This window comes from Phoenix dactylifera, unplaced genomic scaffold, assembly GCF_009389715.1.
Source record: "Phoenix dactylifera cultivar Barhee BC4 unplaced genomic scaffold, palm_55x_up_171113_PBpolish2nd_filt_p 000222F, whole genome shotgun sequence".
Classification (NCBI taxonomy): Eukaryota; Viridiplantae; Streptophyta; class Magnoliopsida; order Arecales; family Arecaceae; genus Phoenix; species Phoenix dactylifera.
Window position 1 is genome coordinate 304,648 of NW_024067730.1, and position 26,681 is coordinate 331,328.

The 26,681-nt window shown below is 42.9% G+C and overlaps 2 protein-coding genes and 1 pseudogene across 2 annotated transcripts in view; all 3 read left to right on the top strand.

Moving 5' to 3' along the window:
• LOC103717291 overlaps positions 1 to 12,551 on the top strand; it is a 35,228-nt gene extending 22,677 nt beyond the window's left edge. Inside the window, exon 2 of the mRNA XM_039117427.1 lies at positions 12,344 to 12,551. Within this exon, the coding sequence (XP_038973355.1) occupies positions 12,344 to 12,551 (208 nt within the window). The remainder of the gene's footprint in view (positions 1 to 12,343) is intronic.
• On the top strand, positions 3,258 to 3,355 carry LOC120105195 (annotated as a pseudogene).
• Positions 12,552 to 19,510: 6,959 nt separating the features above from the next.
• LOC103718107 (UDP-sulfoquinovose synthase, chloroplastic) lies at positions 19,511 to 25,411 on the top strand. Its single transcript, XM_008806778.4, has 3 exons — positions 19,511 to 19,760; positions 23,149 to 24,251; positions 24,727 to 25,411. The coding sequence occupies exons 2-3, from the start codon at positions 23,202 to 23,204 to the stop codon at positions 25,126 to 25,128; spliced, it is 1,452 nt and encodes a 483-aa protein (XP_008805000.1). The 5' UTR covers positions 19,511 to 19,760; positions 23,149 to 23,201; the 3' UTR covers positions 25,129 to 25,411.
• Positions 25,412 to 26,681: the final 1,270 nt, after the last annotated feature.

Here is a 26,681-nt window from a genome sequence, read left to right on the forward strand (position 1 = left end):
TAGCGCTGCATGATCTGTAAAGATAACAATAGGAGCACCAAGGATATAAGAGCGAAATTTGTCTAATGCAAATACTACTGCAAGCAATTCCTTCTCGGTGGTGGTGTAATTCATTTGAGCATCATTTAAGGTTTTGCTTGCATAGTAGATGACATATGGCTTATTATCCTTGCGTTGTCCTAGGACAGCTCCTATCGCATAGTCACTAGCATCGCACATCGATCTCAAAAGGTAATGACAATCAGGTGGTCGCACGATGGGTGCAGTGCTAAGTATAGCCTTCAATTTTTCGAATGCCTCTGACATGTTTCAGTCCAATTGAACGGTGTAAAGGGACAGGAGGTTACATAATGGTCGGGCTATGACACTAAAGTCCTTGATGAACCTCCTATAAAATCCTACGTGACCCAAAAATGATCTAACATCTCTAACCATTTTGGGTGCAGGTAGCTTGGCGATTAAGTCAATCTTGGCTCTATCAACTTTCCTGCCCTTCGATGAAACAATATGTCCTAGGACAATTCCCTTTGGCACCATAAAGTGGCATTTCTCCCAATTTAGTATGAATTCTTTTCCATGCATCGAGCTAAGACTGCTTGTAAATGTAATAAACAATCATCAAAAGAATCGCCAAAAATAGAGAAATCATCCATAAACACTTCTAAAAATTTCTCGTTCATTTCTTCAAAAAATGCTAAGCATACACCTTTGGAATGTTGCAGGTGCATTACACAACCCGAATGGCATCCGACGGAAAGCGAATGTGCAAAAGGACAAGTGAAGGTAGTCTTCTCTTGATCCTCAGGTGAAATTTCGATTTGGTAGTACCCGGAATAGCCATCGAGAAAATAATAGAATCTGTGTCCTGCAACTCTTTTCAAAACTTGGTCTAGGAAGGGTAGGGGAAAGTGATCTTTCCTAGTAACCAAATTCAATTTTCGGTAGTCAACACACATGCGCCAACTCGTCGGAACACGAGTTGGAACTAGTTCACCCTGATCATTTTTTACTACCGTCAGTCCTGCTTTCTTGGGCACGACTTGAGTAGGACTCACCCACTTGCTATCGGAAATTGGGTAGATAATACCCACGTCAAGCAACTGAGGACTTCTGCTTTAAACCACATCTCTCATCGTAGGATTCAACCTACGTTGCATTTGCCTTGTGGTTTTGGCATTGTCTTCCAAATATATCCGGTGCGTGCAAATTAAAGGGCTAATCCCCTTCAAGTCGGCAATAGACCATCCTAAAGCTCCCTTATGATTCTTTAGAAACACCAAGTAATTTTCTTTCTTGGGCATGATCCAGATCAGATGAGATGATTATAGGAAATGTGTCATCGGATCCAAGAAAGGCGTACTTGAGTTCCTTCGGTAAAGGTTTCAACTCGAGCTTAGGTGTTTGTTCATGGGATGGTACTATCTTTGCTTTTCGAGGTGGCAACTGTTCAAATTCCTCTATTCGCGGTCTCCACCATTGACCATCATAACATCCGAATTATCTAAACCAGGTGGGACCACATCATTAGCAGTACCTTTAGAACACCTATATTAAACCATTGTCGGTCGATTCAGTAAATGTTTCTTTTAACAAATATTCTTCCGCAATGGTTTTCAACCCATTCAACTTCTTTACTTTCTTCCATGATCACTGGGTTGTTTACCTATACTAAAGACGTTCAGTTCCAAGGTCATATTCCCAAAAGAAAGCTTCATGACACCATTCCTACAATTGATCAATGCATTAGAAGTTGCAAGAAATGGGCGTCCTAAGATGACCGGAATCTGAGATGGTGAATTGGAAGCCGGATGTGTGTCCAGTACGATAAAATCAACAGAAAAATAGAACTTGTCTACTTGGACCAACACATCTTCGATAATCCCTCTAGGAACCTTCACTGACCTGTCAGCTAATTGTAAGGTCACAGTTTGTTGGCTTCAACTCACCCAAACCGAGTTGCTCACATACCGTATATGGCAACAAGTTCACACTCGCTCCTAAATCTAGTAATGCTCGCTCAATCCTAAAATTGCCAATGATGCACGAGATAGTTGGGCAACCTGGATCTTTATATTTAGGAAGAATGTTATGCCTGTAAAATTGCACTCACATTTTCAGCCAGAAATGCCTTCTTCTTGACATTTAAACGACGCTTGACAGTGCACAAATCTTTTAAAAATTTTGCATAGGAAGGCACTTGTTTTATTGCATCAAGAAGAGGTACATCGATTTTACTTGCTTAAAAAGCTCAAGAATTTCAGAGTTTGGTTCAAGCTTTTGCAAGGGCTTTAATCTTTGTGGAAATAGTGCAAGGAAAAGGACATTCAATTTTTTCAGTAGATGTTGGTGCTTCAGTTTCTTCATTATCCTTTTCTTTTGTCTTGGGAGGGTCAGAATCCGGTATGACTTGTGTTTGTTCTGGGACTGGTCGGTTAATAATCTTTCCACTTCGCAATGTTATTATACTCTTTGCTTGCTCTTTATGCGAAGTTGAAGATGATGCATTGCTACCGCCGTAGACTTGAGGGTTAGGTTGTGGTTGAGCTGGTAGCTTACCCTTCTCTTGAGCACTTAAAGCAGTGGTCAGTGTTGTCAGTTGATTTCTTAATTCATCATTGATTTTAGCTTGACCTTGCATGAAAGATTGCAAAGTTTGTTCGAGACTGGATTTTTGAGGGGTGCATGTGCATAATGAGGGTGCGGAGGTGGAGGAGTTGGGTTATATACTTGTTGAGGTTGGTCATTCCTCCACCTGAAATTTGGATGGTTCTTCCATCCAGGGTTGTAAGTACCCGAAAAAGAATTATTGAAAGATTTTTGATAGGTATTCATAACATTGGCCTGATCGTGCAAGACTTCCTTGAATGCGGGTATTGTGGGGCAATCAGTGATGAGATGGCCAGGCATCTCGCAAATCCTACAACACTCGCTGTTATGTTCTACGGTCTGACGGGTTCAATCCTTCTAAGTTCAATTTCCTCTACCTTCCTAGTAAGGGCTGCCATTTTAGCCTGAATATCATCCTAAGTATTAAGGTTGTAAAGGCCCCCGTGTGGAATGCTAGTAGGCTTAGGCAAAGGTTTATTCACTCTATCCCCTGTATCCCATAATTGTGCAGTCTCTGCGAGAGAGTCTAAATAGTCCCATGCCTCATCGGGTTGCTTTTCCAAAATAGACCATTGCACATAGTCTCTATAAATTGTTTTAACTGTGGAGACAATCCTTCGTAAAAGAAACTAATGGTTCTCCATGTTTCAAACCCATGATGAGGACAAGAGAGAAGCAAATCTTTAAATCTCTCCCAGCATTCATAAAATGTTTCATGGTCTTTTTGCTGGAAATTACTAATGTGCCTTTTCAAAAAGTTAGTCCTTTGTGCGGGAAAGAATTTTTCAAGAATTCTCTTTGCATATCATGCCATGTTCCTAGCGATCTAGGTCTCAAGGAGTTCAGCCATGTTTTGGCTTTATCCTTTAAGGAAAAAGGAAACAAGGTCAATTTAAGGACATCTTCAAATACATTTGGCACTCTAAATGTGATGCTAATTTTCTCAAAATCCTTAAGGTGAAGATAAGGGTTCTCGGATTCCATCCCATGATACTTGGGCAGCAATTGAATTACTCCTGGTTTGATTTCAAAGTGTCCTACATTTTCAGGAATAATCATGCATGAAGGTTGACTAGTCCTAGTGGGATGTAAGTATTGTCGAAGTGTCATAACTGGGGGTCTACCTTCATCTCCATGGTGACTTCCTACATCATCAGGAAAATTTGTCATCTCACAAGGTGTGAGATACTGCGAAGGAATTTCAAGGGTGTGTCCTAAGGGATGATCTAAAGTTGTACGACTTAATCGACCCGTGTCGTCCCTATCCCAACCTAGCATACAAAATTTAATTAATTTAATTTTTTTAAATAAATATAAATATAAGTACCAACTAAAGATACCCTAAAACTACACCCTAAGACAAAAATCTATTAACAATCAAACATGCAACTAAACATTACACCTCAATTTCTAATATTTTTTTTAAATTTCTAGACAGCTCCTAACTGGTTTGAAGAGGACACCTAAGCCTCCAATCCGATCTAATGAACCGAGTTGACCAGGTAAGCTCCCAGGTAAGTGGAGGGGTCACGATGCGTTCGCAAAGGTCCCACTTAAAATCCACTTGCCTCGAACAGATGAACTGTCTCCCTTATAGGGACAAAGCTTGCCTAGACATCAACTAAGCCACAGAGCGAAATTGGTGCAACTTTCGGTGATCTTCATCCTATTGAGCTCGAATGTCCTTAGGGGCCAAAGTCTAGTTGATTTTAGTTAAGCTTAGGATATTTATGCAATGGGGTGATTTTTGGGCTAAGGACGAGTGATGAAATCCCGACCTTATCTTTTTAAATGGGTTCAGCCCTTAGAGTATTTTATGCTGATGCCATATACTATATGCAACAATCAAGAGATATTTTTTTTTAATATTTTATGATATGACATTAAATTTCATTGAATAGGTGATCAAGCAAATTATTTATATTTTTTTTTTAAATTTTTAATTAGCAACAAGGGTTAATGAGATATGATAACAATAAAATTCTAATCTAAAACAATTAAATGCAGAAACTTCAAAACAGACAGCAGCAAGTTTTCGTATTAATCGGATAGTCTTAAAAGTTTCAGAATGTCAATCAGACCGTTCAGATGAAAGAAACACAGGTCCTGCACCTGACGACCAAATTTGAGTTCAATCAGACAGTTAATTTCTTTGATATCAGAGTTTGATGCAGACTATGCAGGGAATAAAAAAACAGCAGTAAAGATTTTTTTTTTTTCCGAAAGAAAAAGACTAACTACTAAAGTACTAATTAAATCTAAAAATTATACTAATAAATCAGCCGTTAGCCGGCAACGGCGCCAAAAACTTAATGCAAAAATAAAATTGTTCTCCCAAGTGCAGGAGAATCGCACAAGTAGTAAAATCTCGAGAGTCCGAGGTCGAATCCTCAGGGAACGATCTATAGATTATTAGCGTAATTTTTATATATAATTTTCAGTTGAATAAATATGTGGATTAAGATGATGTTTTGATTTTCAGAAATTAAAAACAGAGAATAATAGATCAATGAACAAAGTTCAATCAAATAGAAATGGTTAGGGATCCGGAATCCCCCTTGATAATATTGCATTCAAGAATAAATCCTGCGATTCTTGATTAAGGATGTAAGAGTAGAATAGGTCAAAATATGAAATATATTTTATGGACATATGAACTCTATTTCTAAGCATTCATCGTGCCTATTACATCAACGACAAATAAATACTAAAGCAGTCCATGTACCAATAAACATAAACCATTAAAAATCTATCTACAAAATAGTTATGCAAGAACCCATAACACATTAAAAATATAAATCAATAAGAGCAAAGGTTCAGAATTTACTTCAAAGAAAGCAATACATCAAAGGTTCCTCCATCACCCTTCACCTAAGGAATCAGCCACTCATTTTACAAATTAGTCCCCCTTCCATTTTTTTTCTTTTCTTTGGCCCGAAACAGAGTATCTCTTCTTTATTTCTTTTTTTCTTTTCTAATGGCTCATCCTCTGTTTCTACCGAATGGGAGTGGCTCTATTTTTTTTTTCCTTTGAATCTCGCAGAGCGCCTCCTCTTCTCACTCAGCCGAGAGGTTTATTTCAAGCTGGGATCGATCCCCTTCTCACACGCGGTGGAGATGAGCGGACCCGATGGATCTGGGGCGTGGATCGCGGGATCATGGTTGCTGGGATTCGGATGGAGGTTTGGAGCTGGGATCACGGACGCCTGCGGGATCTGGGAAGGGCTGAAACGTGGAGATGCTGGCGAACGGAAGAGTTGGGAGTTGAACGCGAGAGATTCGCAAACGGACGCGATGGAGAGATTCGCGGATGACTGCTGAATCATATGCAGAGAAGATTGCACGCGGGAGAAGCGGAAGGAAGCTGAGATCTTTGCTGGAATCTTGGATGCGATCTCAGATGGCTGAAATGTAGATGAGATGCTAATCCGGAAGCAGTGGACGCTCGCAAACGGAATGCGGAGATGGAGCTAGCTCTCGGACGGTTGAGGATGACACGCTGGTGGGGAGAAAGATCGCGTGAGAGTGGATCTTGGATGCGGACGGCTGGTCGCAGGAGGATCGGACTGCTGGCGCTTGGATGGAGTTGCTCGCGAACGGACGCTGGGAGGATCCAACGCTGAGAGGAATCTGGAAGATGCGCAGATGGGTGCGGAGATGACGGACGCGGTGGATGCTTCGCAATTCTTCCACGCGGGCGGATGGGCTTCACACGGCTCAGATGCTTGGGCTCACACAGAAGATTGAAGCTGCGATGAAGTGGACGGCTGAACTTGACCTCCTTCTAGTGTGCAACTGGGGTTGACACATGCGGTTGGCTGGTCACCTGCAGTGATGCATATTTTTGAACCTAATGTGCATTTTAGCTTGATTTCCGATCACCTGCACCCCACAAAAATATAATATTAATGCAGCACATTTATCATTTTTTTGTTAGCAATAATACTAATTTAAGTGATGTGTAGATCGCACTTTTGTGCTCTCATCATTTGTATTGCAAGAAGAAAGATAATTTGTTTTGTTAGGAGCATAGCAAGTGGGAAGAATACAAGAAGGGCTCAAAAGTTCTTAAGAAAGCCCCACTTTATTAGGCCAAGTTACAAGTTCAAAGGATTCAAGTTGGGGGGGCAATTCTAAGAAAAATTTAAAAGAACAGTTCTTGAGTCAACTCCTGGAAGCTTGGAGTCGATTCTGGCATTTTGGAGTCCCATGGCATAGAGCTCAAGTCAAATCCTACTTTACTCGAGCCGTCTCTCTCAGTCAAGACTGAAAGATGATTTTTCAGGAACAGTGCTCGAGTCGACTCCAGCTCGAGCCAACTCCAGCTCTACTGGAGCTGACTCCAATTCTGCAGGAGCTGACTCCACTGCGACTGACAGGCATAACAATTACTTTTTTACGGCTCCAATGGCTAGTTTTTCACTCCCAACAGCTCTATTTCCTCTCTAACGGCTAGGAGAAGTTTTTCACATGTTCTTAAGACTATAAATTCATAGAAACACCATCAAACAATATAGAGAGAGCTCCACAAGATCAAATCTTTCTTGAACCCTAAAAAAGAGAGTATAACGCCAAAATCCACAAAAAGGCCAAATATTTAAGCAAGAAGTGAGCTATTCAAGTTAGGATCAATCAGAGCATACACTAAGAGCCTCAAGATCACATTCTCAACCTCAACAAATTGGTGAAGAGCTTCAAAGATCAACCACTTCACCAATCAAAGTTTTGCTCTTTTTCATTTGTGTTTTATATCTTGAGCTTAATTCTAGTGTGCTTTAATTTCTTCAATTCTTGCACTTGTAAAGGTTCTTCCAAACCTAAATTGGAAGTTGTTGAATCAGAGAGATTCAACAAGAAAAAAAATTTTGGTTGGTGTGCCTTGGAACAAACTAACTGGATTGTTCGTGAGCTCGAAAAATAAATGGTGTAAAGGTTTTAGTTGGTAAGCCTTTGAAAAAATCAACTGGGTTGATTGTGAACCCGAAAAATAATTGGTATAGGTTTTGGTTGGTGAGCCTGTGAAAACCAACTTGGGTTAGTTGTGATCTCGGAAAAATAACGAGTTGGGTTGTGAACTCGGAAAACAACCACACTGCAATCAGGAAGATTATAGTGGAATTCCTAAGAGAGCTTGGGGATGGATGTAGGTGCAGTTGGCACTGAATTACTATACTTCTGGTATATTTGTAATGCTTTGTTTCTTCTTTAGCTTACTTGCATATTCATTCAGTTGCAATTCTAGTTAAAGTCGTTTAGCTAGTTCTAACTTGCTTCATCTTCATCTAGCTGACTTTGATTAGAACTGTACTCTTAATGTATTAAGTTAGTTCCTCTGTTTAGATTATCCCTTCGCTATACTTAACTCTTATTTGCACATTCTTTAGGTGCAAGTATATTTAAATTGTTTAACGAAGTTTCACTTGATAAATTTGCATCAAGATTCATTGTATTAAGTTAGACTAATCTTTTATTGAGATCATTTATCCGCTACTTAATAGTTTTAATCTTGATTAGATTAATCTGTTGCTAAGTTTAAATTCCACTGTGCATCCATATAACTTAGCTAAATTAACTCAAAAATTTAGAAGTAATTAAAAGTTTTGAAAAGCCCAATTCACCCCTCCCTCTTGGGCTGCATCTACTGGGCAACAAATTACATTAAAGAATTACATTGTAGAGGAAGTGATGATATTCTTGCTAGAAGTTTGAAATCAACAAGAGAAAAAGAAAGATATAGAATAAAAATGTCACTTGAAAGATTATTTTTTCTGGTTCAGATGACAAAGATGATAATGATGCTGAAGGATCCTCATGATTGAATCTTGTCAAGTTATTACTTCTAATGCTGGTAAAAGCAAAAGTCATAATGAAGGCGGCTCTAAAAAATCATTTGAATGTAACTATGAGATGTTATCAGACCCTGAACCTGAACTCCATTATTTTTTTTATGAGATGAGAAATTGCTTTAAAGGCAAGAAACCACAAGCTTCCCGGTCTTGTAGATGTCATCATCTTCAAATAATGCCAGACTTACAAGAAAAATAAAAAGATAGAAAAGTACAATAAGGAGTTATCAGAGAATCAATAATTTGGACTCTGCTGCTTCAAACTGACAAAGTACAACTGTTTGTTACCAGCAATAACCAAACCAGTTGGGCAGTGAGTTTCTTAGGCGTAGATTGAGAATTGGATTAAGTTTGAGTCAGCACAGAGTATTAGAAGTATGCCCTAGAAACCAATATAGCAGACGCATTGTATTAATTCTAGGACATAACAATTATACTTGATCATTTTATTCATCAATTAAATTAGGTCTTCTTTTTATTCATGTTATTATGTGTCCATGAATCGTCCTAGGAATTAATGAGATAATAACACATATTTTCAAGAGTTGAGAATTTAAGACATGTGTCATTAGGTAATTTCTGAACTGCTCCTGATTGAAGGATCATCATGAAGGACGGTGATCGATCCGATAAGATTAGTGCATAGATCACTTTTCTTGATGGACAAGTCTTAAGTCCACAGTATAGCGACACTGGGGTGATTGTGCAAGTGTTTGTTAGAGAACAAGGGTACTGAGTGTGACCAAAGCAAGAAGTCACTTGGATGTCTATCCACTCGTCAGTGACTTACTTGATGCTGCAGTTGTATGACTAGTATTTAGACCTGCGATGCCTCAGCTAATCACGGTGAGATTGCTGTAGTTTGACGAGCACATAAACATTGGCCCTAAGGATCCTTGTGGTGCAGATTGGCTGTGGTAGGTTCACTGTCGGATTAGAGCTGCATCTAGATGGGATCTATCAACCTTGACAGATTAGGAGAGATCCTATGTGATTTATGAGACTAAGTTCGAAAGACCTTGGCCATGGCAGTTCTGGAAAAAGAGTTTTCTAATCTCAAATTTGAGTCAAATAAATCCAACATAAGACAGACGATGGAGTTTGACGAGTTATCCATAACCTCCATCATGTCGGGATCCATGATAGAGGCACTGTATCATACACTAACTGCACCTAGAGGTTCATCCCTTCCGTTCTACTGGGTTGTCACTATATGCTGCTAGGTGTTACTAGTGGATTGTGAGACTTGAAGGCATTCACTTGGTGATCAGTGAACCTTAAGAGTAGAGTTGAAATCATTTCAACCCATTGAAAGAAATTTCGATGATATTATGATAGAGATCATAATATATCTCACTACCAGTCAGAATAGAACCTACGAGATCACACATATTAGAGATTTTGATCGTTCCGAAGGTTGGATTACGATTTGGAATCGAAATTAAAATTGATTGTCAATTTGATTGACAATTGGTTTAACTCGCTAAGAGTTAGTGAGTTAAAGAAGAAGGAATTGCAATTGGATTATAATTTAATTGATTTAATTGGACCTAATTAAATTAGGTTTAACCTTATTGGATAAGGATGGAAAGGCCTAATTAATTAGAACTCCTTATTAGATAAGGAACTTGATTCATGAAGTCCAATTCAAGTCCTAATTGGATTAGGATTCATATAAATCAATTTGGAGGACACATTGGGTTCTAAGTGGATTAAAATTCAATTGGTCAGGTGGGACCATGTAAATCCTACTTGGATTAGGAGACCCATGTATGGAAGGAAGGGAGAGAACCTTTTCTCCATGCGTGAGGAGCAAAGAAGGAAAGAGGGAGGGGCGTCCGCCCCTCCTCCTTCTCACACGCACCAAGAAAGGAGGGGTGTCCGCCCCTCCTTTCCTTTCATGGTCTCCACGCCAAGTGGAGGGGTGGATCTCCTCCTCCTCCTGGTTCACGCGGATTGCCACATGGTATAACCACATCCCTTGGATTCTCTTCAAACTCTTTTAAGTAAGGGTTATGATAGAATTAAGTAAGGGGTGTTGCAGATTTTGGAGGGATGAATCAAGGAGTGATTGATCTCTAAAATTATTCCTTGTTTGTATGGGCATGAGATGCCTATTTAAAAGGGCTCTAGCATGAAGCATAAAAAAATGAGAAGCCCTCTGCTGCCGCCACCCTCTCCCTCTTTCTTCCCTTTGGCGTGAGCAAGAAAGAAAGAAGAAGAGCCACCGTCTTCTTCCTCCTCCCCTTCGACGTTCGTCGTCTTCCTTCTTCTTCCTCTCAAAGTAATCAAGGAGTTGATTAAAGAAGAGGAATTCAGCCATCAAAGATGATCTCTGCAAGGGAGCTAGCACCCCGGTGAGATCTTGGAGCGATCTGTACCTCGTGTGGATACCTATAGAGGTCGGACGCTTGTGCGGCTTCAAGGAAACTAGAAATCCTACGATCATCAGATGCGGTGAAGTTCTACCCGCTCAAAGGTAAACATTAGATCTTTATAAATTCTATACAATTAGAAATTGTAGTAGATCTGAAATTAATCTAGTCTTTTAATTTTAATCTTTTCTTTAGATTTCATAAATCTGAGTTAGAGAATTCTAGAAATTTTTGAAATCTACGTTTCCTAGAACATTCATGAGATGAACAACCCCGTACGTGTCTTTCCGCTGCGATCGTCGCAATGCGTGCGGGGGTAATCCGATAGTGATATCAGAGCCGCGTTTAAGGAATTTAGATTAAGATTAATAGGCATGATTAGGATTTAATTTAGATATGAAATTTTTATATGCTTGCTGAAATTTTAGCATACAGATTTTCGTTATAAAATCTTTATCTTGCATGTTGTTTTAATTAAAACAATGAGATTGCAAATAATTAAAACATGTCTTGCCAATGCCCTTCTACGTGGCAGTACATTACAGCACCACCATGCTATGCTTCGATTGCTGGCCCTCGACAGTTGAAGGATGTCACCATGACTACTCCGGCCATACCCTGTTGTGACTGTCAACACCTTACCGTTCTCGAGAACGGACAGCACCACATGCCACCAACCAGCCTAAGCTGCGCGCCATTCGGCTCAGAGCCACGTCTCCTCATGACGAGGGCAAATAGTGCCTCTGCCACCTGGCTTCTCCACCGGGACTATAAATAGCCCGGTCAGGTAACTTCTAAGAAACTTTTTGGTTGGACCAAATTTATCCCACTCTAACTTGATCGTCGGAGGGGCCTCATCGGAAATATCGGTGAGGCTTTGTGCAGGTCCGCCGCCGTCGCGTAGGAGGTGGCCCCCGTCTTCTTCTTCCAACCACCGGCATCTCCCCCGACTCCTCCGGTGTGGTCACCCTCGGGCCAAATTGAACCACAACATTTCTGGTGCTAGAGGAAGGGCCTGAGCCATGACCATGAGGATAATGAGCCAGGGAGCCCCAAACGCATCGAGCAGCCGGGAATCAGCGTCCGACTGCTCCCTCCAAAGTCCACCCCCTGCAACGCATGTACCGGCAGACCAAATTTCTCAGATCCAGCCAGAACAGTTTTATTTGCTCGCCCAGCAAGTCAAAGATCTGGCTGTGGTTATTCAAACCCTTCATCCAGCCGGAACTTCATCAATAGCTGGACGCGACAGGAAAGTCAAGAAAGCAGGGCGAAAAATTTAGATGCTTTGGGATCAGGTTGCAGAACTCCGCGAGGAGCGCTATCGATCGAGGAGCAGGTTTCCTCGGAGGTCCGGAAGACATGTCTCCCACCGAAGTTTTGAGTACACTCCTCTCATATTCTCCTGGCCGAGATCCTCATGAAAATTGAGGGTTGTGGCTATCTCCAATCTCCTCCGAAGATGCGACCATCCAAGTCACAGAAGCGTTTGGGCAAATACTGCCACTTCCATAGGGATCACGATCACGACATAGAGGATTATTACCAGCTCCATGATAAGATCGAAGTAATCATCCGCCAAGGCCTCCTGAACCATCTCGTCGGTGGATCGACCGATATAGCGGAGCTCAATGGACAGACTTTGGGGCCATCTGATGGGCCTGATGACGGACGCCCTGGCATGGGCACTATCAACGCGCCGTCTATGTATCTTATGCGTTAACGCCGCCTTGGCCCCAAGGGGCTGGGAAGAGGCCACACTCTCATCGGCCCAGGGCTAGCGACTCTAGATGTAAATTACTCCCCCAAGAAAGGGCCATACCCCTTCAAGTCAGGGCTTTCTTCCCCCAGACTGTGTAAATTAGTGAAGTTATCCTCCAGAACTTTCTCAAGGTGTCTCTGAAGCACCCTAGTGGGCTCGGCGCACTTTGGATGCCCTGGCGGCACGAGTTATATACCGATAAATCTATAAAGTCGACCCTAGGGCTTGCCTCGGGGCGCCCCGCAGGACTTAGCGAGAGCCCGAGGGCCTCGCAACTGCAGGTTCTATCTATAAAGTTGTCCTTGAAGCTTGCCTCGGGGTGCCCTGTAGGACTTAGCGAGAGCCTGAGAGCCTCGTAAATGTAGGTTCTATGTGTAAAGTCGCCCCTGGAGCTCGCCTCGAGGCGCCCTGCAGGACTTGGCGAGAGCCCGAGGGCCTTGCAACTACAGGTTCTATCTATAAAGTCGCCCCTGGAGCTCGCCTCGGGGTGCCCTGCAGGACTTAGCGAGAGCCCGAGGACCTCGCAACTGCAGGTTCTATCTATAAAGTCGCCCCTAGAGCTTGCCTCAGGGTGCCCTACAGGACTTGGCGAGAGTCCGAGGGCCTCGCAAATGCAGGTTCTATTTGTAAAGTTGCCCCTAGAGCTCACCTCAGGGTGCTCTGCAGGACTTAGCGAGAGCCTGTGGGCCTCCAAACTGCAGGTTCTATCTATAAAGTCGCCCTTAGAGCTTACCTCAGGGTGCCCTGCAAGACTTAGTGAGAGCCCGAGGGCCTCTCAATTGCAGGTTCTATCTATAAAGTCGTCCCTAGAGCTCGTCTCGAAGTGCCTTACAGGACTTAGTGAGAGCCCGAGGGCCTCGCAACTGCAGATTCTATCTATAAAGTCGCCCCTAGAGCTCACCTCGGGGCACCCTACAGGACTTAGCGAGAGTTCGAGAGCCTCACAACTCAGGTTCTATTTACAAAGTCATCCCTCGAGCTCGACTCGGGATGCCCTGCAGCGTCAACGGGGAGCCAAGGAAGAGCACCCCCGTTCGCAGGATTCTACAAATACGCCTCTGATCTGAGTGGGGGGCATCTACAAAGTCATCCCTCGAGCTTGGCTCGGGATGCCCTACGGTGTCAACGGGGAGTCAAGAAAGAGCACCCCCATCCGCAGGATTCCACAAGTACACTTCTGATCTGACTGGAGGGCATCTACAAAATCATCCCTTGAGCTCGGCTCGAGATGCCCTGCGGCATCAACGGAAAGCCAAGGAAGAGCACCTCCGTCCGTAGGATTCCACAAGTACGCTTTTGATCTGAGTGGAGGGCATCTACAAAGTCATCCCTCGAGCTCGGCTTGGGATGCCCTGTAGGCGTCAACGGGGGGCCGAGGAAGAGCACCCCCATCCGCAGGATTCCACAAGTATGCCTCTGATCTGAGTGGGGGGCATCTACAAAGACATCCCTCGAGCTTGGCTCGGGATGCCCTGCGGCATCAACGGGGAGCCAAGGAAGAACACTTCCGTTCGTAGGATTCTACAAGTATGCCTCTGATCTGAGTAAGGGGGCAACTACAGTGTTCGTTTAAATCTCGGGTAGATGCTTATCCCCGAGCTCATTATTATTCCCGAGTTGGCGTTATCGCTCGGCCGGATTTCCAACCTCAAGTTGGCATTAGCCCTCGGGTGGATTTCTACTCTCGAATAGATGTTTATTCTTGAGTTCACCTATATTCTCGAGTTGGCGTTGGGCCTTGGGTGAGCTTCTATCCTTAAGCTAATCTCCAGTCAGTTTCTTCCTCCTCCGATGCCCTACTGGGCAAGGCTTAAAGCGGCCCGTACTATTAGATCAAGAGCTACAAGCTTGCCCTATGTAAGGTTTATCTTCGAATCGGAGGTATATGCCGAGCCAGAAGACTTCTGCAAATACCAAACGTGGCTCCTGCTATGTGAGATAGGCCTGGACCTAAGTTACATAGTTCGAATGTTGATATCCAAGCATGAAGCGGGACGAGCTCAAATACTTGATTCAGGGCAAAATATATTGAGAGAAATACGAACTTCATTGATAACAAAGGCCGAAGGCCAAATACAAGGGTGCCCAACCTTGAGGTTGGGTTAACCACAAAAGGCCCAAACGACCAACTTTACAAAAATAAAAACAAAAAATCAATCGACGTGGACGACTTCCACATTGGCGTCAGGTGCGGCCTCCATCCTAGTCGCGACCTCGGCAGCATCATCTCCGTTAGCATCAGAGGCGGCCTCACCTCCAATGCTGGCACCAGGAATAGCTACTGATTCCATCCCGACGACAGCTTTGGAGGTGATCTCTGGCCTGACTTCGGCATTGGCCTCCGCAGCGTCCCCGTCCGCCTCAGCAGCTCCATCCAGGTTTGGCTCAAGGCTGTTAAGGTCAACTCCAGGGCAGAATTGCTGGATTTGGAGGCGACAATTATCGAAGCCTTGAACCATGGCAGTAGCGGCCCCTTCCGCCAGTTCAGCGAAGTACTCCTCCGACTGACGAAACTTCTCGATAGCCTCACAGGCGGACGACTCCACTAGATTCTCGAGCCGCCCGATTTTTAGTTCCCATTCCTCCGCTTCGCTCTGAAGTCTAACCAGGGCGGCTTCGAGCTCGGGGATGTGGCTTGCAGAAGAGGAGCGAGCTTGGGAATGCTCGGCCTCCATATCTTGGATTTGGGCGAGCCTTGTCCTTTATTAGGACTTCGGTAGCCTGCACTTTCTTCTTGGCCTTCCGAAGCCGTTGTGCGGTAGCTGTAGCCTTGTCCTCGGCCTCGCGCCGCTACTGCTCAATGGCCGCCGCTCGTTCCTCGGCCTCTTGCTGCCGCTGCGCAGCAGTTGCCGCCCAGACTTTGTCCTCCTGCTCCTGGAGCTTGGCACACTCCATCCTCGGCCTGAGCACTCTCAGCTCCTCCCGGTCGGCAAACATGCTGGACATTAGCACGTCGACCACGTGAAGAGACTGGCATAAAAAGATAAAGTGTCAACAAAAGCCGAACATTCACAAAAAAAATAAATAAGGAGCTGAAGGACGGCATTACTCACCCACACGCTCGCCGAGTAGACGTGTTGGACGAGGTCGCCAAGGTTCTCCTCCATCAGTGCGCGATCGCGCGGGAGCATGATACTGCGCATGAGCCCGCGAGCAACATTCTCGGACTCGAGGGTTGAATCGCCCTCAGGTGCACGACGTTGATGCTGCAATTGCTCCCCACTGGACTCGAGGAACATGGGCTCGACCCTTGCTAAGGCTGGAACCTCGGAGCTCGCAGCCTCGGCACACATTGGGGCTATAGAGGGAATTAAAGTCTTGGGCCTGCTCCCCAGCTCGAGATTCGATCCAAGCGGCTAGGCGATTGCTCTGACCTTCGGAACTTGATCGGTGGGCGCTACTGCCACTTGGTCAGAAGGATCCTTTCCAACCGTCGATTGAGGCACCTCGGTCTCTACTGCAAAGCCCTGGCTGATTTCGACCCGGGCAGGGGCGGCGACCTCAAGCTCTCCTCGCTCAGTCTTAAGGCCGGGGGCGACTCTTGTTTTCTTCGGCCTCCCCTCAGAACCCCTTCAGGGGCGGTCCTCTTCTTCCTATACGAAGCCATCAGCATCTCGGTATTGAAGATCATCCCTGCAATATCTGAAGACAAAAGGTCTTATCAGAATCCGACATAAAAAGGAAGAAGAAAAAGCTAAACTACTCTTACCCTCGGGACGAGCTGGGCTCAGACCAAGATTCACTAAAACCTCCTTGTTGAGCAGGTCAGGGAGCCGAGAAGTTTCTTTCAGTCCGAGCAAACTATCTAAGATCCCCTGCTCGGACTGCGACAACTGCGAAAGCCTATTGTTCGCCAAAGCCAGCAGAAAGCTCTAGGTCGGATTAAATCCCCATGACCGCTCGGAGGAAATAAAGAAAAAATTATCCTTTCATCCGTGGATGGAAGTGGGTATGCCCCCAAGCAGCTTGTGACCTCCTCGAGGGAAGAATTACCATCTCTCTTTGTCCACAGGGTTGCCTTTTAATATGAAGCAACTCTTAAAGACATTCACCGAGGGGGACAGACCATGTGCCAGGCAGAGGGCGAGGAAGCTGATGATTATTCTCCACGAATTTGGGGCAAGTTGCACAGGCACCAGGCCATAGGCCGTCAAGAGCTCCTCCACGAATCCGTGCAGAGGAAACCTTAGCCTTGCTCGGAGCATATCTACGTACACTCCGACCCAACTACTAGGTGGGTTGGTAACTCGTCCTCTGAGGTCCGAGAGCTCGAGGACGAACTCCGGAGGAATGAAGAATCGGGCTCGGACCGAGCCTAGATCCTCGTTGCTTATGAGCGAGCCGGTTCCATACGGGCTCGGGCCCACCTCGAGCTCAACCTCCCCCACATCGGAAGAGGCTTAAGCTTGCGATGGACCTACATCGAACATTGATGCCCTCGTCGGCGAGTCCATTGCCTTGGTCTTAAGATTACAAAAGGGGGAGAAGATGAAAGACTTTCCGAGCGACTGAAAGAAGGGATAAAATGCCTACCGGAAAGCTCACCGGAAAAGTGATCAGGAAAAGAAAGAGAATGACCGCCGGGAGGTAAAAGTAATGCCCGATGCCAAGGTTGACAGAAAGCTCCCAGAGTGCCTAGAGGGAAACTCGAACACCACGGCAATGGCAGCTGAAAGAAGAGGACCAGGAGCGGGGGAGGGTCAAGCAACGATCCTAGGGCCCCCCTTTCAGGCCTTATATAGCCCACTATAGCGGCTCTGATCGGGTAGCCTAAACGATCAAACGAGCTGGGCTTCGCCACGTGGCAGGCTTTACGACGGCCTCAGCAAATCTTCCCGAATCGCCGTACTAAATGTTGATCATTATGGAGGGCGCTCCAGAGCTTGAAACGTTGATGGCTGGCCTCTTGCATTCCATCAGGCGAGACGCTTCGGAGAAGGGAGCATTAATGGCCGGCCTCTTGCATTCCGCCAGACGGGATACTTCGGGGGATGGGGTATTAATGGTCAACCCCTCTTCGTTCCATTCCAGCAATCCCTCAGAAAAAAAACGCCCACATGGAACACCGAAAAATTTTCACGGCAGATTCTACTTAGGAAAATATGGCGGCTCAAGCCTCCCAAGTTCGACGCCAAGCTCCCAGCTATGAAATATGCCTAGGTATATCTAGCTCGGTACACACCTCCTCCTGAGCACTTGACTGAAGCGCTGGACGATCAAAGGTCCGGTTACTTCCATCGCCCGAGCTGAAGGGCAACTTGACCTCGAAAGTAGGGGGCAAATGATGGGGGGCGAAATGAATCGTCCAGCCCACAGCTAAAAGGCTGCCCAGTTTTGGCCCAATAAACGCCAACACCGTCCGGTTGAATCCTCAGTCCGGCCTAGAACCAGTTCGGCTTCGGACTTCGCCAAAAGCTCCATCGGCTTCAGATATTCGCCAACTCCCCCGACCAAGTTCGGGGTGCCTCCAATATTCGCTGACCCGCCCCGACCAAGCTCAAGGCGCCTACTTTAGTAGTGCGCCTCGACCCTTGAGCTCGGGGCGCTCCACCGAGCACACCTCGGAACCTGGAAAGTCGAGCTACCCCTAGCACCCGTCTAGCCAACCTCGGCAAATGTATGATGCGATCTCTCAACGAGCTCGACCTCACCAACAACCGCACCCATGTGCGCGCCAATGCCCTTCTACGTGGCTGTACATTACAACACTACCGTGCCATGCTTTGATTGCTGGCCCTCGACAGTTAAAGGACGGCACCATGACTACTCCGGCCATACCTTGCTGTGATTGTCAACACCTTACCGTTCTCGAGAACGGACAACACCACACGCCACCAACCAGCCTTCTGCGTGCCATTTGGCTCAGAGCCACGCCCCCTCATGATGAGGGCGAATAGTGCCTCTGCTACCTGAGCCTCTCCATCGGGACTATAAATAGCCCGGTTAGGTAACTTATAAGGAATTTTTTGGTTGGATCAAATTTATCCCACTCTAACTTGATCGTCGAAGGGCCCTCATCGGAAATACCGGTGAAGCTTTGTGCAGGTCCGCCGCCGCCGCGCAGGAGGTGGCCCCCGTCTTCTTCTTTCAACCATCGGCGGCTCTTCCGACTCCTCCGGCGTGGTCCCCGTCGGGCCAAATTTGAACCACAACAATATATATATTTAATAATTATAAGTTTTTTACTGTATTTGTCAATTATGTATTGTAATAAGTCAATAACAATATTATTTTTATTTATAAAAGACAAAGTTATATTTTGGCTATTTGTTTGGTATGTCTCGACAACTAAATAAAGATGGTAATTTGTGACTTGACTCACCAACATGACCTGTAGCCGATCTGAGATAAATAAGCTTAAGTTTGGTACTTCAACTTGTAAACTAGTCGAACTAAACCTATTGGTAAACAGGCCGGATTCAAGTTTAGAGTCATAAGTTTAGAATCTTGACCTATCCAACCTTTTTCAACCCATTTAATGTTGGTTAATTGATCCGTTTATAAATTATCCCATTTATTATATATTCAATCTGTTTAGATTCATTTAACCTATTCTAAAGCTGTTTAATTTATTTAATTTAATTAAATTTATTTATTAAATAGGTTATGCTGGTTAGTTCGGATCTGTTTTAAAAAGGGTTAGATTTGGTTTTAAATTTTTGACCTATCCATTGGGCAGTTGTATGGAGCTCGGTTCTAAGTTCAAGACGAGTTTAAACAGTCGTTTAGTTTCTGCGCATGCATTCGTACGGTCTCACCGGATGATGTACGTTCAGGTCAAACACAGAATGCTATGGAGACCGGACGCTGCCTGGGATTCCGAAAGGGGAAATTGGCAAATAAAACCGTCCTTGATGGCATTTTATCATTTAAAATTCGCAACGTAGTCTTTAGTTAGAGAGGAAAGATTCGGTCGGGATAAGAGTATCTATTTGAGAATATCCGATTTATTTCCCTGCCCTGCCGTCTTGGAAGCCCTACCAACTTCTCTTCCCCTCTTCCTCCCCTCATCTCAAAAATCCCTCTTTTATTCCCTTCTAAACACTCGACTCTCTTCCTTGTTCCTTTTGTCTGCTCACTTTTTCACACTTTTTCACGCTTTCCTTTCGATGATCTGAAGCGAACCCTCGGTGGAGATCGGAAGCGAGCGGCTTCTCCTGAGGAAAAAAGGTCATCGCTTTGCTCTTCTACTTACTCTTTTTTCTGATTCACAGAGATAAGAGAAACAAAATCAAATTTTGTTGCCTGCTTTTGTTGGACTAAGATATATATATATATATATATATATATATATATATATATATATATATATATATATATATATATATACACACACATATACAATCACTGTTTCTCTTATCTTTCTTTCAATTTTGTTTTCAAATAAAGTATTTACAAACTCTTGATAATAGTTGGCCTTCTCTTCTTGTAGACCTAAAAGGTTGTTTTGCTAGCAGAGGTTATGACATGATGAAGTGGGCTCTTATGGTTTTGCAAGTGAGGATGTATAATGGGATAGATTGGGTAAGGGGTCTGTTTAATCTTTTCTTGTCCTGCTATGGTTTGGGGTCCATTATTGACCCCAGAAACTTCCTACACACAAAGTGAGTTTGGTTCAATACTTAAGTTTACTGGTGCAAATTTTCGATTTAGGAAAATCAAAGCAAGAAAATTCTGGGTTGATCCAAGGAGGTGTTGCTAAGGTAGGCATCTTACGAGGATCTGGCAATATGGGCCCTAATGCGAGTATGAAGAGAGACACCACCATGGCTGGCTCTGATTGAAGTTATTGTGCAGGTGAAAGGGAGGAAAGTAGAATGGGAATGATGCAAAATTATTATGTAGATGGTATATTTATCCTCAAAAATTGCTAATGTTCCTATGCAATTAATATAAGGATATGCTTGATAGTTAGTTCATTACGTGGATGGCATCATGATATGTATAAACAAATGGGATTTAACTTTCCAACTTCTTTTTCTAATATGGGTTTTGTTTAGGATCCCAATCTGTCAGCTGTTTGGATCTTTGAGTATTGGATCTGATGTCTCTGTTTATTACTTGTAGTGGCTAGATGAGTGCCTAGGAACTATTTGGCTAGGAGATGAATTCAGTTGAAAATATTTTCATTTAATTTTTTATGGTGTAACAGTAGCATTGTCTGGATTTAGAATAGCGCTTCTGAAGCACAATTTGAAATAAAATTTCTGTTCAGTCGATGATTTGGAATAGATACTTTGAGCTCTATTTGAAACAAAAAATTCCAACATCCTTAACTATTATCGGTTCATGAGAGCTAATTAGTAACAAGTTGAAGGCACCAAGGTTTTAAGTTTTGGCAGGGTGGGGAACGTTCCAGCCATCTCGTCCCCTTTCCTATGATAAAATGTAACCAGGGCATGGGAGGGACTCCGAAACCCATCCACATGGGGAAAGAAGAATATAGATGAAAGAAAGAAAGGAAAGAAGAAGATAGAGGAATGAAAGGAAGAGAAGAAGAAGGAAAGAAAGAAAGGAAGAAGAAAAAGAAAGAAAGGAAGGAAAGAGGGAAGAAAAGAAAGAAGAAGATAAAAGAAATAAAGGAAGGAATGTTGCCCAGCTATGTAACACAAGGGGGGGGGGGAGGGGGGTGAATTAGGTTATAAATTTTTTTAACAAGTATGTGCAATTAAAAATTTTGGTTTTTAATGTGCATGTGAAATGAGAATGCAAGTATATGAGGAATGTAAAATGTAAAGCATAGGAAACAAAGGCACACATTATTTTATAGTGGTTCGATGCCAAACTCAGTACCTATGTCCACTCTCTAAGACATCCTTCTTGGAAATTCCACTATAATCTATTCAAAGATTACAGATTGTTTGTTCTACACATGCTCACAATTAACCAAATTAATTTTCTATGGTAATCAACCACAGCCACTCCTATCAAAGCTTTCCTAGGCTTGATATCAATACAACACTATTTTTTCCAAGTTTCAACCCTTGAAACTTGTTCCAATTAACACAAAAAATTTACAAGAAGAACAACTCCTTGAAGAGCGGAAAATTAATCATTGAAGCGCGAGGAAGCATTTTGTGAGCTTGATGTGGATTTAGGAGCTCTGCAGTTAATTTTCTTAAAGTGTGGTGGATGTAATCTTTAAAGCTCTCACTTAATACTCCACTTTTTTTGCTTGTTCCACTTTCTCTTCTTTTTTGTAGGTGTTCCAATGCATTTATATTTGAAAATCCATTGGAAGATTGTTTCTAGCGTTGCTGTTGGCAGTGAATATAACCATTCTGTTTTCACAAAAAAACTAGCCATTACTGTTGTCAGATGCAGAGGGGTCGACTCGGCTTCTTCAAGAGTCGACTCTTCTTTTTTAAGGGTTGGCTTGAGAAAGCACTCATTTTTGTTGCGTTTTGTCTTTCGCCTCTAGCTATTGTGGGGTTGATTTATCTAGTTTTGGGGTCGACTTATGCTTTCCAGGGGTTGACTCATATATTGGTTAGTTCTCACTGCTTTTTCACTCCTTTCTTTTGCCTGAGGCTGTTCTAGGGTGAACTCGGTTGGTCCAGGGGTCGACTGGTGAAAGTGTGCTTGTCTTCTTCATTGTGCTAGGGTCGATTTGTGTACTTCTGGGTCGACTCTTGAATCCATCCAAAATTGAAACCTTTTGTTTAAGTCTATGGACATTCAAGGGTTGGCTCCTAGTATCTTAGGGTCGATTCCTCTTACACTAAACTTCATAAACTTGATTTACATCCTTTCCACTTTAAGTATTTTGAATTGAAGTTATCCTGGCTTCTTGTGAGACATGCTTAGTGAACTTTTTATTCAAATATTGTGTATCATTAAAATTAAACCTTTTGGGTCAACAAGGGAGAAGAAAGTAAAGAAATGAAGGATAGAAGGAAGAAGGGAAAAAAACGGAAGAAAAAGGAAAAAAAGGAAAAAAAGGAAGGAAGGAAGGCAGAAGTAAAAGAAAGAAATGAAGGAAATAAGGAAGAAGGGAAAGAAAGAAGGAAAAAAAACAAAGAAAGAGAAAAGGAAGAAAGGAAAGAAGGGGAGAAATGAAGGGTGCCCACAACAAGGTGTACCCTTCTATGGAGACACAACGGGGCATACCCTTCTATGGCGAAACTAGGACACCTCCATCCTTAAAACCTTGGAAGGCAGCTTCCTATTTTGTCGATTAACGCTTGCATAAGACCCAATTGTGAGGTTGGAATTTAGATGAGGAGTATTAGTTATGTTGATGCTTGTGCATATTATTTTGTTGGAATTAATCCTCCACTACTAAATTAAAATATGCTTAACACCCACCCAAATATCAATGAATGCCAGTTTAAATAGATTCAGATTTCAGCCATGTTTAAAACTTTTCGTTACGGTGAGGATCAACTGTAATTCTATTGCGGTGTTTTGAGTTACCAAGTCTAAGGTACTAGTGTTGTTGGCAATGATTTTGTGGTCGTTAAATTATATATTGTCATATTTATAATACATTGTTAGATTATTGTATATTGTTATACATTGTTATTTTCTTTTGCTGATACCCAACTTGTGTTTGCAGATTTTGCAGCTAATTATCTACTCTAGACTGGCAAGGGAAGACAAGACATCGCGATGGCACATTTGTTCTCAACTCATTGTACCTCAATTCCCTCTCCAGCGACTAAAATGTTCGTCAAACCACTGAATCAGTGTTCAGCCATCGTGCATACTTCTGTTCCATTTTGGGCCAACAGATCTCCACGTATAGTCCTCAAGTCACAGAGAAAGAGACCAGAAAAACAATATGTTATTTCTGCTACGGCTACCCCGATAAGCCAAGAAACTGAAAGTAAATCCTCAGCTGGATCTCATCAAATTCTGAATGAGTCAACCTCGAAGTCCAAAAAGGTGATGGTCATTGGTGGTGATGGTTATTGTGGATGGGCCACTGCCCTTCACCTTTCAAATAAAGGGTACGATGTGTCCATAGTTGATAATCTCGTCCGCCGCCTGTTTGATCAGCAGCTTGGCATCGACTCCCTTACCCCAATATCTTCTATCCAAAATCGCCTTCGTCGATGGAAATCTCTCTCTGGAAAAACAATTCAACTTTATATTGGTGATATATGTGACTTTGAATTTCTCTCTGAAGCCTTTAAATCTTTCGAGCCTGATTCTGTAGTCCACTTTGGTGAGCAGAGGTCTGCACCTTACTCTATGATTGATCGGTCAAGAGCTGTATTCACACAGCATAACAATGTGATTGGAACTCTCAATGTTCTCTTTGCCATCAAAGAATTTAGAGAAGAGTGTCACTTAGTAAAGCTTGGGACAATGGGTGAATATGGAACTCCAAATATTGATATAGAGGAGGGATACATAACAATCACCCACAATGGAAGAACCGATACATTGCCTTATCCAAAGCAGGCCAGCTCTTTCTACCATCTGAGCAAGGTGCATGATTCGAATAACATTGCATTTACATGCAAGGCTTGGGGAATAAGAGCCACAGATTTAAACCAAGGGGTGGTTTATGGTGTCAGGACAGATGAAACTGAGATGCATGAGGAGCTCTGTAACAGATTTGATTATGATGGGGTGTTTGGGACAGCTCTAAATAGGTTTTGTGTTCAGGCTGCTGTTGGGCACCCACTTACAGTATATGGCAAAGGTGGTCAGGTAAGATCTCTCTAGACCATACTACAGTCGCTTACCACCATCATCATACCAGCGCCGCACTGCATGCACTAGTGCAGTATGACTATATTTCCTAATATTTTGAATCAGAATATCCTTGATTTATGATCCAGAGTAGAATAAAATCAAGTACAGTTTATTTTGTCTTAATTGGGTTTCTAACTGTCATTCATAAATTAATAGTTTAATTGATTTGTTTAGCCACATCATTTCTCTTGCATCACACACACACACAATCAGACATGCATGTTTCTCTGGTGTATAAATTAAAATGTAAACTAATAAATGGATAGCTGTACAAGCAGCCCAAGAATATGCTGTGTAAGTTCTAAAGATTGTCACAAAACATGATTTGCTGCCATTATCTTTAAAAAAGGAATCATTTTATCAACTCTATGCATGTCTTATTATATGTTTAGTATTAAATCATCATTCTCAATTATTTTTCTCTCTGCAGACACGAGGATACCTAGATATTAGAGACACAGTGCAGTGTGTTGAGCTAGCCATTGCTAATCCAGCCAAGCCAGGTGAGTTTCGGGTATTTAACCAGTTCACAGAACAGTTCTCTGTCAACGACCTTGCCGGCCTGGTCACCAAAGCTGGCAAGAAGTTTGGCTTGGACGTGCAAACCATCTCTGTGCCAAATCCACGGGTAGAGGCAGAAGAGCACTACTACAATGCCAAACACACCAAACTAATTGAGTTGGGCCTTAGACCACACTTGCTTTCTGATTCACTTTTGGATTCATTGCTCAACTTTGCCATCAAGTTCAAGGACCGTGTTGATAAAGCACAAATAATGCCTAATGTTTCTTGGAAGAAAATTGGAGTGAAGCCTCGGACGGTTGCCATCTAGATATGTAAGGTCTTAATAAGGTTTACATAATGTCAATGATCTAGGGTTGACATTACTGATGTTGTATTATTTTAGGTTTAGTTAATAATTTCTTTATCTCTGTGCCTAAGATAGCTCTAGATTGAAGTGTCTACTAGTCATGTAGTGGCCTTGTCTGGCAGTGTTCCATTTCTAGGTTTGTGAGTCCCAATCCCAGCATTACTGAGGAGAAGAAATGTGGCTTGTCAATCTTTCACTCTCTATTTAATGGGTTTTGCATATTTTGTGGTTATATAAAGTTTTCTTGGTGATGATCTACTAAATGTTTATCTTAAAGAGTTGCATAATTCAGCATGTGAAGTGAGGGCATTCTTAAAGTGGGTGATTTATTACCAAAATAAAAAGGTGGGTGATTTAGGTCGCAAGGCAAGGCTGCTGTATCATAATTGTTGGAATTCTGCGTCTGAATGGTCCATGGGATTTGGCTTGTCACAGTTATTAGGCTCTCAAATGCTTCAAAACTGCCCTACAGAAGCTGGTTCAGACTTTCATCAAGTGGTAGAGCTTTAAGCTGGATATTTTACTACTTTGGAAAGAGAATCATTTGGCAAACTCCAAGAGAGAGACTCTCAAATGCACATGATATCCGAGTCGAAATGGTGAATCGGATTCATACTTCGATTATACAATCCAAGTGATAAGTTGAAGAAAAAAAGATGAATTGAATCATTGGAAAACTCCTTTCATAATTGAGAAAGAAGGGCCTAGAATAAACAAAGCGGTGATTGACTGGAAGTTACTCTAAACAGAAGTCGTTCAGAGCAATGGAGTCATGAGGAAAGTTGGTGTGGTAATATAATTCTAGGGGTGTATTTTGGAGCTCGCTGCTTTATGGGCAGCTTCGTCCTAGTTAAATCACTGACCGTTTATCTACAAGGTGCACCCTAGCAGAAATTGTCTTACCAATCGGACTCGGTCTTCCTGTTCAGTCATAATTGGAGAGGATTTGAGCTCTTCTTAACCAAAATGTTTTCATCAATTTGGTCGATCAGACATACATCCGTGAAGCAATTCGTGATCCCATATTCTGGTCGAACTTAAATAACCATAACCTAACCAAGGCTCAGCTGGACATGGAATTGAAAATTTGAACCCAATATAGCCAGCTTGCTTGTAAATACAAATGTTAATGGTTAGTATGATCACCTAACCAATTTAATACATTCAATTTTATGTAAAAATGCTTTAACTAGATTTCTAGTTTGGCACCGAGGTCACCTTACCCCTCTGTTGTTTAGAGAACGAAACATATCAGGAGAGCAGTGGAATAATGAATCCAGAATTTTCTGAGGCTCGACTTTAGATGGTGGTCTTTGAGACACCAAGGCTATGATTTGAGAATCCATCATGACCAAACACTGTTTAAATTCAAACATTTCATCAATTGAGTTAATCTCTTGAATCGGTTTATTGAGCAGCCAAACTGAGACACGAGAAGAGGACCAAGTATATCTGATTATTGAACCTTAATAACCTGATTAAGTCATCAGGTTGCAAGAACTTTTGAAGTATCA

Excerpts from the sequence above, each read along its gene's own strand:
- LOC103718107 (XM_008806778.4), top strand. The coding sequence starts at position 23,202 with ATGGCACATTTGTTCTCAACTCATTGTACCTCAATTCCCTCTCCAGCG. Across the intron at positions 24,252-24,726 it reads TATATGGCAAAGGTGGTCAG|ACACGAGGATACCTAGATAT; the intron begins GTAAGATCTCTC and ends TTCTCTCTGCAG.